A 14,084-nucleotide genomic window follows, 5' to 3' on the forward strand; every position below is an offset into this window, starting at 1 on the left:
GCCGGGAGAGAGGGCTGCACAGTGAGGGAAGGGGTGGGAGAGAAAGGCTTGCAGAAGCGATAGGTTTAGCTGGGGGGCTGCGGCTGTGCCTGCCACCCCCCGGCTGGTTTGGGTCCAGGTGGATAATGACAGACTCTGGTGGAAGGCTAGGGTTCCCTTAGAGAGGAGGGAGCAGACTTCCAGGAACATCGCCCTTCTACGTGCTCAGGGTGTCTGGGGCAGGATTGGCAAATATAGGGGGTGGGAGGCAGGACACAGTTGGGACTGCCAGTGGGAATGCCTGTGCATTCGCGGTGTGTCTGTGCTTGACTGTAGGCTGTGAATTGACTGTGTGCGTGTATTGTGAATGTGTGCTCATGCCATCCTGTCTGCGACTGTGCGTTGCTGTGTCTCTTGCGTGTTTGTAGCTCTGTGTGTTTGTGTGTTTGACTGTGTCAGTCAACATACTAGTAAGTGTCTGTGTTTTTGTGCCTGTGTTGCTCCCTGGGTCGGTGCTGGTGGCTGGCTGTGTGTCAGTGCGTGCCCATGTGACGCAGCATGTGTTTGTGGGACGTGGGCCTGTAGACTGGTTTGGCCTAGTTTGGGGGTGACTCACAGGTAAGCGGGGAGAATACAGGACTTGTTGGGTTAGACAAGGCTCTTTCCCACACTCCCCTCCACTCCTTCCTCAGCCTCTCCCTTCCCAGCCCCACACCTTGTGCGGAGGTCACAGGTTACCCTGCCAACAAGTTCGCTTCTGATATGGGGCCCTGAGAAGAGAGGGAATGTGCACTTCTGCTGGCCTAGGAAAGGCATCCTGGGTCACTGGGGTGTGTCTTCAAAGTAAGGACAAAAAGGGGGATTCCAGCATAGTTTGAGGAACATTCTAGCAGTCATGACTGTCCAGGGATGGGTCAGGCCAACTGTCAGATGGTGACCTCCCTACCCCTGGAGGTATGCAAGCAGAGGCGAATGACCACATGCTTGTGGCATGAGTGTCTATCAGGGGTGTTGTCCAGGGGCCGGGCTGGGTTGAGAGAGACATTGCATTCTGATTATTGGGAAGTCACTGACAATCTCTAATTTGACTATCAATGGCTTCCTTTGAAGAGGATTTCCTGTTCCTTTGCCAAAGCCTATGGGGCCTTCCAAACATGGTTCCTGTTTTTATGTTAATTTGTTGACCCCTGGACTCCCTGGGCTCTTCATGGGAAAGTTGGCTTTGGGTGAACCTAATCAGGAACTAGGGCATCACCTAACACAATTAGCGCTGAATGAATGAATACGTGAATGAGTGAATGAACGAATAAATGACTTAGAACCCAGGCTTTGCCCCTTACTATTAATGCCATCAGGGACAGGGAATCTCAGCAAATGGCAGTTGCTATTATTGTTATTCAGAAATGGAGAGGAGGCCCAGGGGGGTTCAATGAGGGGGTGAAGCTCCATGTGGGGGAAAATCCCAGCAAGGAGGACAGGGGTTCTGTTAGATCAGTGTTTCCCAAAGTGTGGTACGCGTACCCCCAGGGGTACGGGAAGAGTTTGGTGGGGGTACGCGTTGCACCGGAGTTTGGTGGGGATATGCACTGCAACATGCTTAGCTGCGCCTAATTCTACGTTCTCATGAGTACGAGGGGTACTCAGCGTTACGAAAATTATAGAAGGGGTACACGTATGTCAGAAGTTTGGGAAACACTGTAGTTAGATGAAAGGGGGGCTCGTTAGGGAGAGGGTCGGTCAGGGCCTCAGTGAAGGGAGGTGGGCTTCTGACTGTGTCCTGCTCTCAGGAGTTCTGCCTGGGGAAAGGATTGGGGCTCCATCTCGGCCACCCCCTTTCCCATACACAAGTCTTTTCTGGGGCCACTCAGACCCTGTCCCGGGCCAGGCCACATGCTGTCATCGCTACCAGCGGCCCCTGAGTCAGGCCAGGCTTCCCAAGGCCTCAGCCCCTTTCATCTCTGCCCCCCATAAAACCTGAGTCACTGCCCGGGCCACAGGACAGGGTCAAAGTCCTGGGTTCCACCAGCTTCGCAGAGAGGAAGACAGAGATGGGGGAGGGAAGCTGGCAGCATGAGTCCACTTCTGGCCTTAACTCCCATTCTGGTGGCCTAAGGGGTGCCTGGTGCAGGGGAGGAGCAGGCCTGAAGACAGGTTGGGCCTGAGGCTGGGCACGGACAGGTTGACTTCACTGGTCCCTGGGCTGGAGAATGGGATTGCCCTGGTCAGTGTGACTTGGAAGTCAGAGTGGGGGCTGGATGGCCCCTCCAGGCCTGGGTAAGTCCCTTTAAAAGCACATTTCCAAACCATTGCGTCTCAGTTGACTGGGTAAATACATTAGGGAGTTTTGTATGGTGATTAAGCACCCAGGGCTGGCATTCAAGTCTTGCCTCTGCTACTGTGTAACTCTGGGCACGTTTCTTAACCCCTCTGAACGTTCCCCCTGCCCTCGTCTGCTAAACAGGAATGCTTGTTCATCATTTATTAATACCTTATTCTTTAGGCGTTGTCAAATACATGCAGTTCTTTTGAGGATTCCACAGGACAACGAACGTAAAGGAGTTAGCAAGGTGTTTGGCTCAGAGCAAGCCCTCAACAGATGGCTGTTGTTGTTGCTGTCACTAATAAAACAGGTTCGAGTTTCTAGGGAGCTTAGAAGTCTCCCCAGACAGCTGTTATTATCACCACCGATTTAATAAAGGAGGCCATGGAGACCCAGAGATCAAGGAGGTTCAGAAAAGAAATCAGACCTTAAAAGAGTGACGGTGAGCTGTGCTCTGCGGAGAGGGCCGTAGGCAGAGCCGGGTGTGCTCAGGGCCTTGGCCTCGCGAGCAGGCGGCAAGAGGCCTAGACATGGACTTAGCTATGACCTCAAACCCCGGCTTGCAATTGTGCAGGTGCCTCACCCTGGGCCTGTCCCTCCTCTTCTCTGACCCTTGGTTTCCTCATGTGTACAACGAGGGAAACACTCACAGAGGAGAACATGGAGGGAGCGTGCATGCAGTCCCAAGTGCTGGGTCCCGAGGAGTTTCACTGAGAAAAACAGTGTACCCACAAGGTCACCCACACGCTGGTGCTGGCACACACGCACCTGCTGGTGTTCGCTCACAGTTCTCCGAGGGGACACCGCGAAGCTTATGAGCCAGCATTTTAGTTTATAAGAGGAGTTTCTGTTCTTTCTCTCTTATTTTGTCCTGACAACAACCCTATGAGCACATACTCTTATTATAACACTCGAGGCCCTGTCCCAATTATGCCCCAATTAATTGATTATCTGTCTAGACTTAGTGGGACAAATGCAGGTGACCAGGAGTCAGCAATCACGGCCTAAACCTTGGTACTTCAATGTCTGGACAGCTGAGCCGAACCAGAACACATGACACACAGACAGAATGAGTGTGCAATCACCCAGGGTTTAGTTACCTATTCCTAGTGGGTCCTAGGCTCCGGCAAAGGCCACCTGGCGACACACACTGAAGAACAGATGATGAAAACAGAGACAGGCAGGCGGCCGCAGCTGGTGCAGGCTCACACAGCAGGGCAATCAGGGGCTTGTCTCTCAGAGTGACGTGGAGTCCTCCTCTTATCAGGCAGGAGACCTCCACTGGAGATGGTCTTCGGGTTATATAGACCGCGGTTAACAACTTGTGTTCTTACCAGTGTGGGCCAGACGGTGAGCCTTATGTTGGGAGCAGGGGATTTACACTTTAAGGGTGCAGAGGTTTTACATCAAGTTATTGGGGTGTTCATTAATTTTGGAAGTTACAGAGTATGGGGGTTTCATACAGCAAACATTTCACACAATCATTATTTTAGCCGAAACCGGTTTGGCTCAGCGGTAGAGTGTCGGTCTGCGGACTGAAAGGTCCCAGGTTCGATTCCGGTCAAGGGCATGTACCTGGGTTGCGGGCACATCCCCAGTAGGGGGTGTGCAAGAGGCAGCTGGTCGATGTTTCTCTCTCATCGACGTTTCTAGCTCTCTATCCCTCTCCCTTCCTCTCTGTAAAAAATCAATAAAATATAAAAAAATAATTATTTCATACATTAGAGGGGTTACATTATTATAACAGGCCTGATGCATGAAAATCATAGGCCTTCCTTCCCCCGGCTGCCGGCACTGGCTTTCCTCTGGCACCGGGACCCGGGCTTTGCCTGCAGCCCTGGCTTCGTCCGGAAGGACGTCTGGTCTAATTAGCATATTACACTTTTATTATCATAGATTTTGTAGCTGGGAGCCCTGACGCCTGAACCGGAAGCGTGGCCACTCAAGGTGATCTAGCTAGTGAGTGGCAGAGCCGGGGGAAACCAGCTCTGCTCAAGGCCAAAGTCCGTCTTTCCTTCGCTTCCCTTCCAATGGCAGGAGCAGGGTCAGAACCGCTGCCTGGTTTTGAGCTTTCTGGTTTTCCAGTTTGGGGCTCCTGGAGGACTAGCGTCCCAGCCCCCTCCACAGACCGGTGGGCCAGACCATATGCCTTTTCTCCCCATCCAGGCTCAGGCCCCAGCTTCACCCATGGGAGGACGGTGGCAAAGGGGGTCACCTGAGCGTGGGGAGAGGGCTGAGAGTATCATGCCCATTTTACAGATGAAGAAACAAAGGTCCAAAAGGTGACAACGTCTTGCCTGAGGTTATCCAGCCTGGCCTTGACAAAGGTAGTTGTTCTGTGCTACAGAGAGCCACCCTCACACACTTGACCCCGTCTCTCTCTTTTCCTGGCACCCCCTGCAGGGAGCTGGGCCACAGGGAGCCAAGGACACGTCGGGACAGGCTGCTGGGGCCCAACATGGAGGAGGCGGGTGGGGCCCCGGCTCAGGCCGAGGCCCGGGTGGTGAGTGCCAGGCTGACGTGGCGACAGCGGCCCCCGGCCGAGGAGGAGGCGAGGCATCACTTCCACAAGGTGTCCCTGGTGTCGGAGGCCCGGGTGGAAGGCCCCCCGGAGGAGGCGTTCGAGCACAGCCCCCGAGGAGAGAGAGTCAACGGCTTCGCTGCGAGGAGAGAAGAGGCTGTGGATCACCAAGGCCCCCCGACGCCGGGGGCTGGTTCCAAGAGCTGCCAGAGCCACGGGCCCATCTTCTCCAGGAAGTACACACTGCCCCCCAAGGAGAAAAGGCTGGTGAGGCGGCTCCGAGAGGCCGCGGACCAGGTGGATGGCAGCCCCCAAGGCCCGAGGACCGAGCCGCCGGGCCTGGGAGCCAGGGCCAGGACGGAGCTCCTGGTGCCGCTGCCCGGGCCCCGGGAGCCCAGCCCCCACCCGTGCGTGAACCGCGAGGAGCGGCGGGTGACGCGCACTGTGCGGACCACCGTGGTGGTGGGCGGGCACGTGGACCGCAGGGTGACCAGCTCTGTGACCCTGGAGCCCGTGCTCGCGGGCGAGGCTCTGCCAAGGGGCCGGAACACCATCCGGGCGGTGGTGGTGAGCCACCGGGCCGAGGGCTCGCCCAGCCGCAGCCAGGCCCTGGAGCTGCTCAGCAGCCGCCTCCCCAGGCCCGTGGCTTCCGCGTCCAGGAGTCCAGGTCTGGGCAGCTCAGAGGGCACCGCCCCAGGGCAGCTGCCTGAGATGGGGACCACAGAGCCAAAAGGCAGGCCTGCCCTGGCCCCTGCGGGCATCCCTGAGGATGCTCACCCACCTCAGGACCAAGAGGCCCCCGCAGCCCATCCAGACCAAGACCAGGCCCATAAGGCCCTGAGGGTGCAGGGGGCCTCCAGCCCCACCCAGCTCCCTCTCCACACCTCTCAGGACCACGCGTTAGTACCCTCTCCTCCCAGAATCCAGATCCATCCCCCCTCCCTGGACCCAGACCACCTTCCTGAGCAGCCTCCTCTTGACCACCCCAGGGCCCAGCCTCCTCTTGACCCCAGGGGACCCCAGGCCCTGCCCTCTGTGAAAGGGGAAGAGCTCCCGGACTCCCCAGCTACCACCGTCATGCCCAGGGTATGGAGTGAGGTTGTTATGGCCTCTGGAGACCCCCCGTCCCCTACAAGACGACAGGCTGTCTCTAGCCCGGGCAGTCTTTCTGCTCCATCTTCCCCAAGGAACAAGGTCGCTCAGGACTCTGAAAACGCTCCCGTCTTCTCCCTCCCCCAGAAAGAGGTAGTGCGGGGCCCTGATGTTCCCGCGGACCCCTCCCCCACCCAGAGAGAGGTTGTGCAGTCTCCTAGTGCTCCCGCGGCCTCACCCCCCAAACCAGCCAAGGTGGTCCAGGGCCCAGAAGACAGGCCTAGCACCCAAAGAGAGGTTGTCCAGGGTAGTGAAGGCAGCTTCGGTGCTTCCCTCACCAAGGAAGCGTCTGTTCAAGGCCTGACTGCCCCTGCTATCCCGTTCCCCCAGGAGGATGAGGTGGTCCAGGGCCCCGAAGGGAGCCCCGCCTCATCTCCCACCCAAAAAAAGGCTGTCCAGGGTCCTGCTGTTCTCCCTGCCCCCTCCTCCCCAGTGGGCAAGGTGCTCCCCAGCCCAGGAGGCCCCCCTGCCCCAGAGCCAATGGAAGCTGAGGCCAGCCCAGAGTCCCGGCCCATCCCCGACTCCACCAAAGACAAGATGCTCCCGGAGCCTTCGAGGGAGGAGGAGGAGCTGGCCCTGGCGGCTGACCTGGAGATGTTCCTGGACACCCTGCGGAGCATGGAGACCCCCGAGATCCTCCGCACTCACCGGCTGCCCCGGACGCCCCGCACCTCCTACCTGGCCATGTATGCCACGCTGCCCCCTATCGAGGAGGACCAGCCCAGGCCTTGGGTGCTGGGACCCTGCCCCCAGGAGGTGCCGGAACTGGGAGAAAAGGAGGAGCAGGAGGAGGAGGAGGAGGAGGAAGAGGAGCCAGAGAACCCCTACCTGAGCGACGATGAGAAGCTCCAGCGCAGGCAGGAGAAAGCGGGGCCCGGGCCCTCCTGGGACTTCCTCCCCGCCAGGCGCCCCCAGGCCGCGCACTCTCCTCTGGAGATGATGAAGAAGCACGTCACGGATGCCAAGGGCTCTCACCCGGAGCCAGGCCCAGAGCGGCAGACGGGCACGAGGCCCACCTCCCGTCTCGAAGGCAGCCTTTTCTTTGGGGGAATGGTGTCTGCCACCAGGGAGGCCCCCGCCTCGGAACCGCTAGGCTCAAAACTGTCCGCCCTGCCTCCCCATGGGGCACCGGGGCTCAGAAAGGCGCCGGGAGAGCTGCCCCTGCTCTGCAGGGAGAGGTCGCCCCCAGAGGAGCCCCCAGGCGCCAGGCCCCCCGAGGGCTGGGTGAGTGAGGCCGTGGGTGGCCAGGGAGGGTGCCAGGCCGCACCAGGGTTTGGATGGCATGAGGACCATGGTACTGGGAGGCAGAGTCTTCAGACGCAGACGTTTGGGCCTGAGGTATGGCTTAGTGTGACCCTGTGCAAGCCACGTCTCTCTGGGCCTCCGTTTCCCTGTCCAAACAGCGGACCTTAATGGCTGCAATCTCTTGGGAGCCGGAGAAGGGGAGTGATGGGGGGCCAGCTCGTGGACAGGGTGGGTTGGGACAAGTGTGGGGCCCTCTGTGGGGTGGAGGCCAGCAGGGAGGATGTGGGATGCCGGGGACGGCAGGTGGTGGGAGGCAGGAAGCAGACAACCTAGGAGACTTCTCATCACTGCCTCCATTCCAGAGCCCGGCCTCGAAGACCCAGGGCAAGCTGAACACCAGGCCAGGAAAGGTAGGGGGTGGAGGGCAAGCGTGTGCGAGGGGCAGCAGGAGGTGGGAGCACAACCCAGAGCCTGAGGACCCCGTCTGCGTTCTGTCCAGGTGATCCTCTTCTCGGAGGCCGGCTGCCAAGGCAGCAGCAGGGAGGTTTGGGAAGACACCGCTGACGCCTCGAGCTGGGCCCCCGCGGCCTCCGTCAGAGTGGTCCGAGGCTGGTGAGTGCAGGGTGCCCGGGCAGGAGGGGCCTGCCCGGGAACCTGGGGCAGCAAGCACAGCGAGAAGTGCCCAGGCCAACCTGGCAGAACCCCCCTGAGCTACCCGGAGATCCTGCCTGGCGGGGACATCCTCTCCACCCAGTGACCCGGGTCTCTGTGCCCACAGCTGGGTGCTGTATGAAGAGCCGGAGTTCCGGGGCCGGAAGCTGGTCCTGCCGGAAGGAGATGTGGACCTCAGAGACGAGGGGCCCCCATGGAGCATCCAAAGCATCGGCTCCCTCAGGAGGGTTGTCCGGGTGAGTGGGCTGGGGTTGGGAGCCAGAGGTGGCCCCGTCTCCCCTGGGCCCCCGGGCCAGGAGGAGGGAGTTGAAAACTCGCCTATAGATGCCAGACCTTGGAGCCAACTGGGGAGTGCAGGCCTGGCTGGGGAGGCAGAGGCAGGCAGGGGCAAGCCCCAGCTTGGGGAAGCAGCCCGAGGAAGACTGAGCTGCCTCTGGAGGAGGACTCGCTGGAATAGCAAAACAGATGGGGGTGGAGATGGGTGCTCCCCGGCCCTCAGAGCCCAGGGCTCTTAGGCCCACAGTAAGACCAAGGTGCGCTGTTCATTCATTGGCTCAAGGATGCTTGATAATGCCTGCTGTGTGCCAGCCACCAGGCCAGGCAATGAAGGGTGGAGGAGACTGACCTCTGCCCTGCAGGACTCAGGGTCAGGCTAGGGTCTCAGCGTGGGGTTCGAAGCAGGAAAGTATAATCGGATTAGCAGTTTATAAACACCCCTCTGGCTGCCAGGACAGAAGAGACTGGATGGGATCCCCGCGGCAGGCAGACCAGGAGCCCTTCTGAGTTTTGAGGGCCCCGCGGCAGGCAGACCAGGAGCCCTTCTGAGTTTTGAGGGAGGGGCGTGTGGTTTGCAAAGGCAGAGTCAATATCACAGTTTCTTATCTGTAAAGTGATAGTTCACAAACTACCAAAGTTACATTTTGACAAAACCATCTTGGCTGCTAGGGAGAACCAGAAGAGAAAGCAGGGCCAGTCAGATGTTTGTTTTGTTCTAAAATATATTTTTATTGATTGCAGAGAGGAAGGGAGAGGGAGAGAGATAAAAACATCAATGATGGGAGAGAATCATTGACTGGCTGCCTCCTGCACACCTCCCGCTGGGGATCGTGACCTGACCGGGAACTGAACCATGACCTCCTGGTTCATAGATCGATGCTCAAGCACTGAGCCATGCTGGCTCGGATGTTTTGTTTTGTTTTTAATGAGAGGAAGAATAACTCTGAGTCCAGAGCTGTTGCAGCCCTCCTGGTCAGAGAATACGAGAGCTGATGGTTCCTAACTAGGGCAGTCGTACCTAACCATGCAAAGGAGGGGCGTTTTCAAAGGCTCTCCAGAAACACAGAAATGTTTGTGGACAATTTATTGTGATCTTCTCACAATAAAGCCAGCCTTGTGTGGGAGGTAATGAGCTACAAGAGAAAAAACAGGGGCTTTGAAGTCGGGAGGACCTGGATTCCTTTGTTAATCCAGCACTGGACACCTAGAAGGTGCTCTGCTCTTGGCCCTACTACGTATAGGTTGTGTCCCTCGGGCAGGCTGCTCACCTCCACTGAGCCTCACTCTCCTAGTCTGCGAATGGAGTAATAACTCCCTCTGAGAGGAGTAAGTGAGAGGGGGCAGGACGTGCTCCAAGCACAGTGCCTTGCACTCAGGAGGTGCTTCATAAACACCTGAAAGGAGTGAGTCCATGGAGACGGTCCTGGTGAGGAAGAATCACCCAGAATGCAGAGAGGACCTGCTGCTCGCTGGGAGGAGGGGCAGGCAGAGCCGGTCTGAACAGAGGCTGGGATCGTACATAAGACAATGGTCAGAGTCAGACCTCTGGAAACAGCTGTCCACCCGCCTGTCCCTCCGCCAGGCCGGAAGCCAGGTTACCCAGAGGGAAGGCGGGTGGAGGGCACGGTACTTGGCAGGCTCTTGCTGAGAACTTTGGTCTCAGATCCCCAAGGTTCAGGGCAGGACCAGCAAGGGCTTTGGTCTTGGTTGTCTGGTGAACCTTAAGAATACATCCCGACTATCTCCGGGCTTCTGGGGAGACAGTCACAAAGTTTTCCCAGAAGCCCCCTGGAGCCCCGGCTGGGCAGACTTGGCGAAGCAGGTAGAGAAGGGGGTAGTCTCGGAGGGGTGGCGTTTTACCCTTCATTTTTCCACCCCTCTTTTGCAGAGCTATGTTACCCCGGAGATCAGCCTGTACTCTGAGGAGGGTCTGCAGGGGGAGCAGGTGAAGCTCACTCAGTCCTTGGAGGACGCCCACAGCCTGGAGAGGCCCCTGCGGGTGGCATCTGCCTCCGTGTCTGCAGGACTGTGAGTCTGGGCTGTTCTGGAATCCCTTCGCTTACCATTCGCTGTGCTGGGTGCCGGGGACACAGAAGCAAAAGGATGCAGTTTCTGGCCTCAAGGAGTGCTCAGTCTGCTGGTGGGGACAGGGAAGGAAGCAGACAGCGGCAATTCAGGGTCCCAGGCCGGGGAGCACGGAGCTGTGGGAGCACAGAGGAGCGCCGGACCAGCCTGAGGTCACAGGAGCTTTCCAGGAGGAGGAGACACCTGTGCTGGGAGGAGTTGGCCCAGAGAATAGGTGCCTGAGGGCAGGGGTTGTGCAGGTACCGTCCACTCGGAGTCCTTCCTGCCTGGCATGGGATGGATGCCCCTAAATACCTGCTGATCGAGTGAACAGGGGAAAGAGTATCTCTAGAAACAGGAAGAACACTTGCAAAGGCCCAGAGGTGAGCGATCTAAGCTTTGAAAGTTCAGTGTGGTCAGAGGAAGCAGCAAACGGAGCTGTGAGGCCCAGGAGGAAGGTAGGGGACAGGCGGAAGGGCCGCTCTGTGCAGCTGGGCTGTCTTGTGGGGCCAACAGGAAGTTACGGGGACCTTCAGCAGGTCTGTGCCCTGGAAAGAACCCCCCAGCTGCTGTGTGGAATGAGGGACGCAGGCCAGAGGAAGGGACGCTGGTGGAGTGGCTGCTGCGGGAGATTATAGGGCCTGAAGTGTCCTCCGGAGTCCCCTGGACAGAGTCCTCTCCCCCCAAACCTCCTCCTCCTCTCTCAACCTTCCCTCCCACCCACCAGCCTGGGTCCCTGGTATCTGGGGTTCAGCCACCTCTCTGCCTCCCCCAGGTGGCTGCTGTACCCCAAACCCTTCTTTGAAGACACCCCCTGCATCCTGGAGCCTGGAGAGTATCCCACCTCCAAGGACTGGGCTGCATCAGACCCCAGCGTGGGCTCCCTGAAGCCCCTGAGTTTGGTAAGGAACAGGTGGTCCCGGTCTGAGGGAAAGGCAGGGCCTGGCAGCTCCTCCTGAAAATGGGCTGGGAGGTGGGATTACCCCAAGAGCGGGGGCTTGGCCATTTTTAGGGGTCTCAGGATCAAGCAAATCCTAGGCTCCCAGCCCCATCTGCCTTCCCCCGCCTCTGGGCTGGTGGCTCAGCTCTGTCTCCTCTGCAGGGCTGCCCGAGAGTGGAGAAGCCAGGGGAGCCCAAGGTAAGAGTCTGGGCTTCTGGGTCACAAGGGCCTTTGGGTGGGTGGTGTGTGTGTGTGTGTGTGTGTGTGTGTGTGTGTGCGCGCGCGCGCGCGCGCGGTGTCTCCTGTGGCCTGAGCGGGAGGACAGGAGCGGAGGGTCCTGGGAGCCAGAAGCTTGGGCGCGGAGGATGGAACCCGGTGGATTCACTGGGCAGTGGCTTTTGGTGGGTAAGAACCAGGTCAGAGGTCTGAGAAGAGATGGGAGTCAGGGCGTGGCTAGGGGCTGAAGCAGGGCAGAGCCATCGGGGCTGGCTGGGTGTGTTTGGGTTCAGATCACTCCGCACCGACACCGCCATCCCTTTCCCCCAGGCTGTGGTGTACGAGGCCCCGGGCTTCCAAGGCCAGAGCTGGGAAGTGAGCCGAGACATCTACAACCTGCAACAGCCAGAGGACAGCCACAGCCCCCAGCTGGCCTCTGTGGGGTCCCTGCGAGTTCTTGGAGGCTGGTGAGGACTCAGGACCCTTCCTGCCACCTTATCCTCCCCGCTGGCCCTACCCTGGGAGTGTGGGTGATCTGGGCCGCCTGGGAGTGGGACTGTCTGTGACTGGGTCTGTCTGTCTGCCCCCGCCCTCCCCAAGCTGGGTTGGCTACGAGAAGGAAGGCTTCCGGGGCCACCAGTACCTGCTGGAGGAGGGGGAGTACCCTGACTGGTCACACTGGGGAGGCTATGACGAGACGCTGACCTCCCTGCGGGTCATCCGGACGGTAAGCAAGGGCAACTGGGCCATCCCTCCGCTTCCAGCCACAGCCATACCCTCCCCACTGACACCCCGTCCCCTGTCTCTGCCCCTGCACCCCCTCCCCCTTTCAATTCGTGGGGAGAAGAACCCATGTCCCTCCCTGTTCTCCAGAGCCTGAGTGCCCCTCAGGTCTAGCTCTCCCTCCTACTGCTCCCCCCCTCCCTCCCAGGCCACACCTCACCCCATGCCCCCGGGGCCTGTCCCTGAGGGCGGGAACTCCCGGGGGTTCAGGGGGCGGGCGGGCGGGAGACGCTGACTGTCCCCGGGCCCAGGACTTCGCGGACCCGGCCGTGGTGCTGTTCGAGGCCGTGGACTTCGAGGGCCGCGGCGTGGAGGTGAGCGCGGCGCTGCCGGACGTGGCGCTGGCGGGACACGGCCCCCGCACGCAGGCCGTCCACGTGCTCAGCGGCGTGTGAGTGACACACGGCGGGCGGGGCCGGGCGGGCGGGGGCGGGGCCGGGCGGGCGGGGGCGGGGCCGGGCGGGCGGGGCGAGCGGGGCCGGGGCGGGGCCCGGGCCGGGGGGGGGGGGGGGAGGCGGGCGGGCGGGGCGGGCGTTGGCGGTGGCGGGGCGGGGCCGGGGCCGGAAGGGGGCGGGGGCGGGGGGGGGGCCGGGGGGCAGGGCGGGGCCGGCTCCACGCCGCTGACCCCGGTCCTCCCTGCAGGTGGGTGGCCTACCAGGAGGTGGGCTTCTCCGGGGAGCAGTACGTGCTGGAGAAGGGCGTGTACCGCAACTGCGACGACTGGGGCGCGGGCAGCAGCGCCCTGGCCTCGCTGCAGCCGGTGCTGCAGGTGCGTGGCGAAGGCCGAAGCCGGGCCCGGGGAGGGCGGTGCTGGGCGTCTGGGATGCGCCCACCTCCGCTCTGGCACCGGAGGGGGGACCCTGCTCCCAGCTGCGCGGAGGGGGCGGGGCCTCCGGGAGGGGAGGGGGTCTCTGAAGAGGGGCGGGGCTAATGCAGATTTCAAACTTGGGATAGCTTAAGGCTGGGGTTAGGAATTTATTTTATTTTTATTATTTTTAAAATAAAAATGTACTATATTTTATTGATTTTTTTATAGAGAGGAAGGGAGAGAGATAGAGAGTTAGAAACATCAATGAGAGAGAAACATTGATCAGCTGCCTCCTGCACACCTACTACTGGGGATGTGCCTGCAACCAAGGTACATGCCCTTGACCAGGAATTGAACCTGGGACCTTTCAGTATGCAGGCCGATGCTCTGTCCACTGAGCCAAACTGGTTAGGGCTATTTTATTTTATTTTTAAAAAATATATATTTTATTGATTTTTTACAGAAAGGAAGAGATTTTTTTTTTTTTTTTTTTTTACAGTGTAAAATTTTTATATTTAGAATTAGGCAGCTGGACACAGTTTAGATGATTCCAATTTTGTTGGCAACATCCAAAGCATCATAGTCAGGAGCTAGTCGAACATATGCCTTCTTCTCGCCATCAGGCCTGATCAGGGTGTTGACCTTGGCCACATCAATGTCATAGAGCTTCTTCACAGCCTGTTTGATCTGGTGCTTGTTGGCCTTGACATCCACAATGAACACAAGTGTATTATTGTCTTCTATCTTCTTCATGGCTGACTCGGTAGTCAGGGGGAACTTGATGATGGCATAGTGGTCAAGCTTGTTTCTCCTGGGTGCGCTCTTCTCAGGATATTTAGGCTGCCTCCGGAGCCTTAGTGTCTTTGGCCGTCGGAAGGTGGGTGACGTGCGGATCTTCTTTTTTTTGTGGCTGTGGACGCCTTTCAACACTGCTTTCTTTGCCTTCAAAGCCTTTGCTTTGGCTTCGGCTTTGGGAGGGGCAGGGGCTTCCTTCTTCGCTTTCGGCGCCATCTTCGTGAAAAGGGTTTCAGGAAGAGATTTTTTATAGAGAGTTAGAAACATCGATGAGAGAGAAACATTGATCAGCTGCCTCTTGCACACCCCTTAC

At 59.0% G+C, this 14,084-nt stretch overlaps 2 protein-coding genes across 3 annotated transcripts in view; one reads left to right on the top strand and one right to left on the bottom strand.

The window, feature by feature from the left end:
• The window catches only part of CRYBG2 (crystallin beta-gamma domain containing 2), a 31,968-nt gene that overhangs the window by 8,299 nt on the left and 9,585 nt on the right, over positions 1-14,084 (top strand). For both annotated transcript variants that reach the window (XR_014794199.1, XM_084874823.1), the window contains 11 exons: positions 4,703-7,196; positions 7,580-7,627; positions 7,717-7,829; positions 7,996-8,125; positions 10,054-10,193; positions 11,005-11,131; positions 11,332-11,367; positions 11,716-11,852; positions 11,986-12,112; positions 12,420-12,559; positions 12,811-12,937. Coding sequence is in view for 1 of the 2 variants with exons in the window: in XM_084874823.1 (XP_084730949.1) it covers positions 4,703-7,196; positions 7,580-7,627; positions 7,717-7,829; positions 7,996-8,125; positions 10,054-10,193; positions 11,005-11,131; positions 11,332-11,367; positions 11,716-11,852; positions 11,986-12,112; positions 12,420-12,559; positions 12,811-12,937 (3,619 nt within the window). In the remaining variant the exon portion in view is untranslated. The remainder of the gene's footprint in view (positions 1-4,702; positions 7,197-7,579; positions 7,628-7,716; positions 7,830-7,995; positions 8,126-10,053; positions 10,194-11,004; positions 11,132-11,331; positions 11,368-11,715; positions 11,853-11,985; positions 12,113-12,419; positions 12,560-12,810; positions 12,938-14,084) is intronic.
• LOC311618013 (large ribosomal subunit protein uL23-like) lies at positions 13,502-14,005 on the bottom strand. Its single transcript, XM_084875179.1, has one exon. The coding sequence runs from the start codon at positions 13,985-13,987 to the stop codon at positions 13,517-13,519; it is 471 nt and encodes a 156-aa protein (XP_084731305.1). The 5' UTR covers positions 13,988-14,005; the 3' UTR covers positions 13,502-13,516.

Source organism: Pipistrellus hanaki (genome assembly GCF_964339955.1).
Source record: "Pipistrellus hanaki genome assembly, chromosome: 2".
Classification (NCBI taxonomy): domain Eukaryota; kingdom Metazoa; phylum Chordata; class Mammalia; order Chiroptera; family Vespertilionidae; genus Pipistrellus; species Pipistrellus hanaki.

What these genes read in the sequence shown, in the direction of transcription:
- LOC311618013 (XM_084875179.1), bottom strand. Translation starts at nt 13,987, where the DNA reads ATGGCGCCGAAAGCGAAGAAGGAAGCCCCTGCCCCTCCCAAAGCCGAA.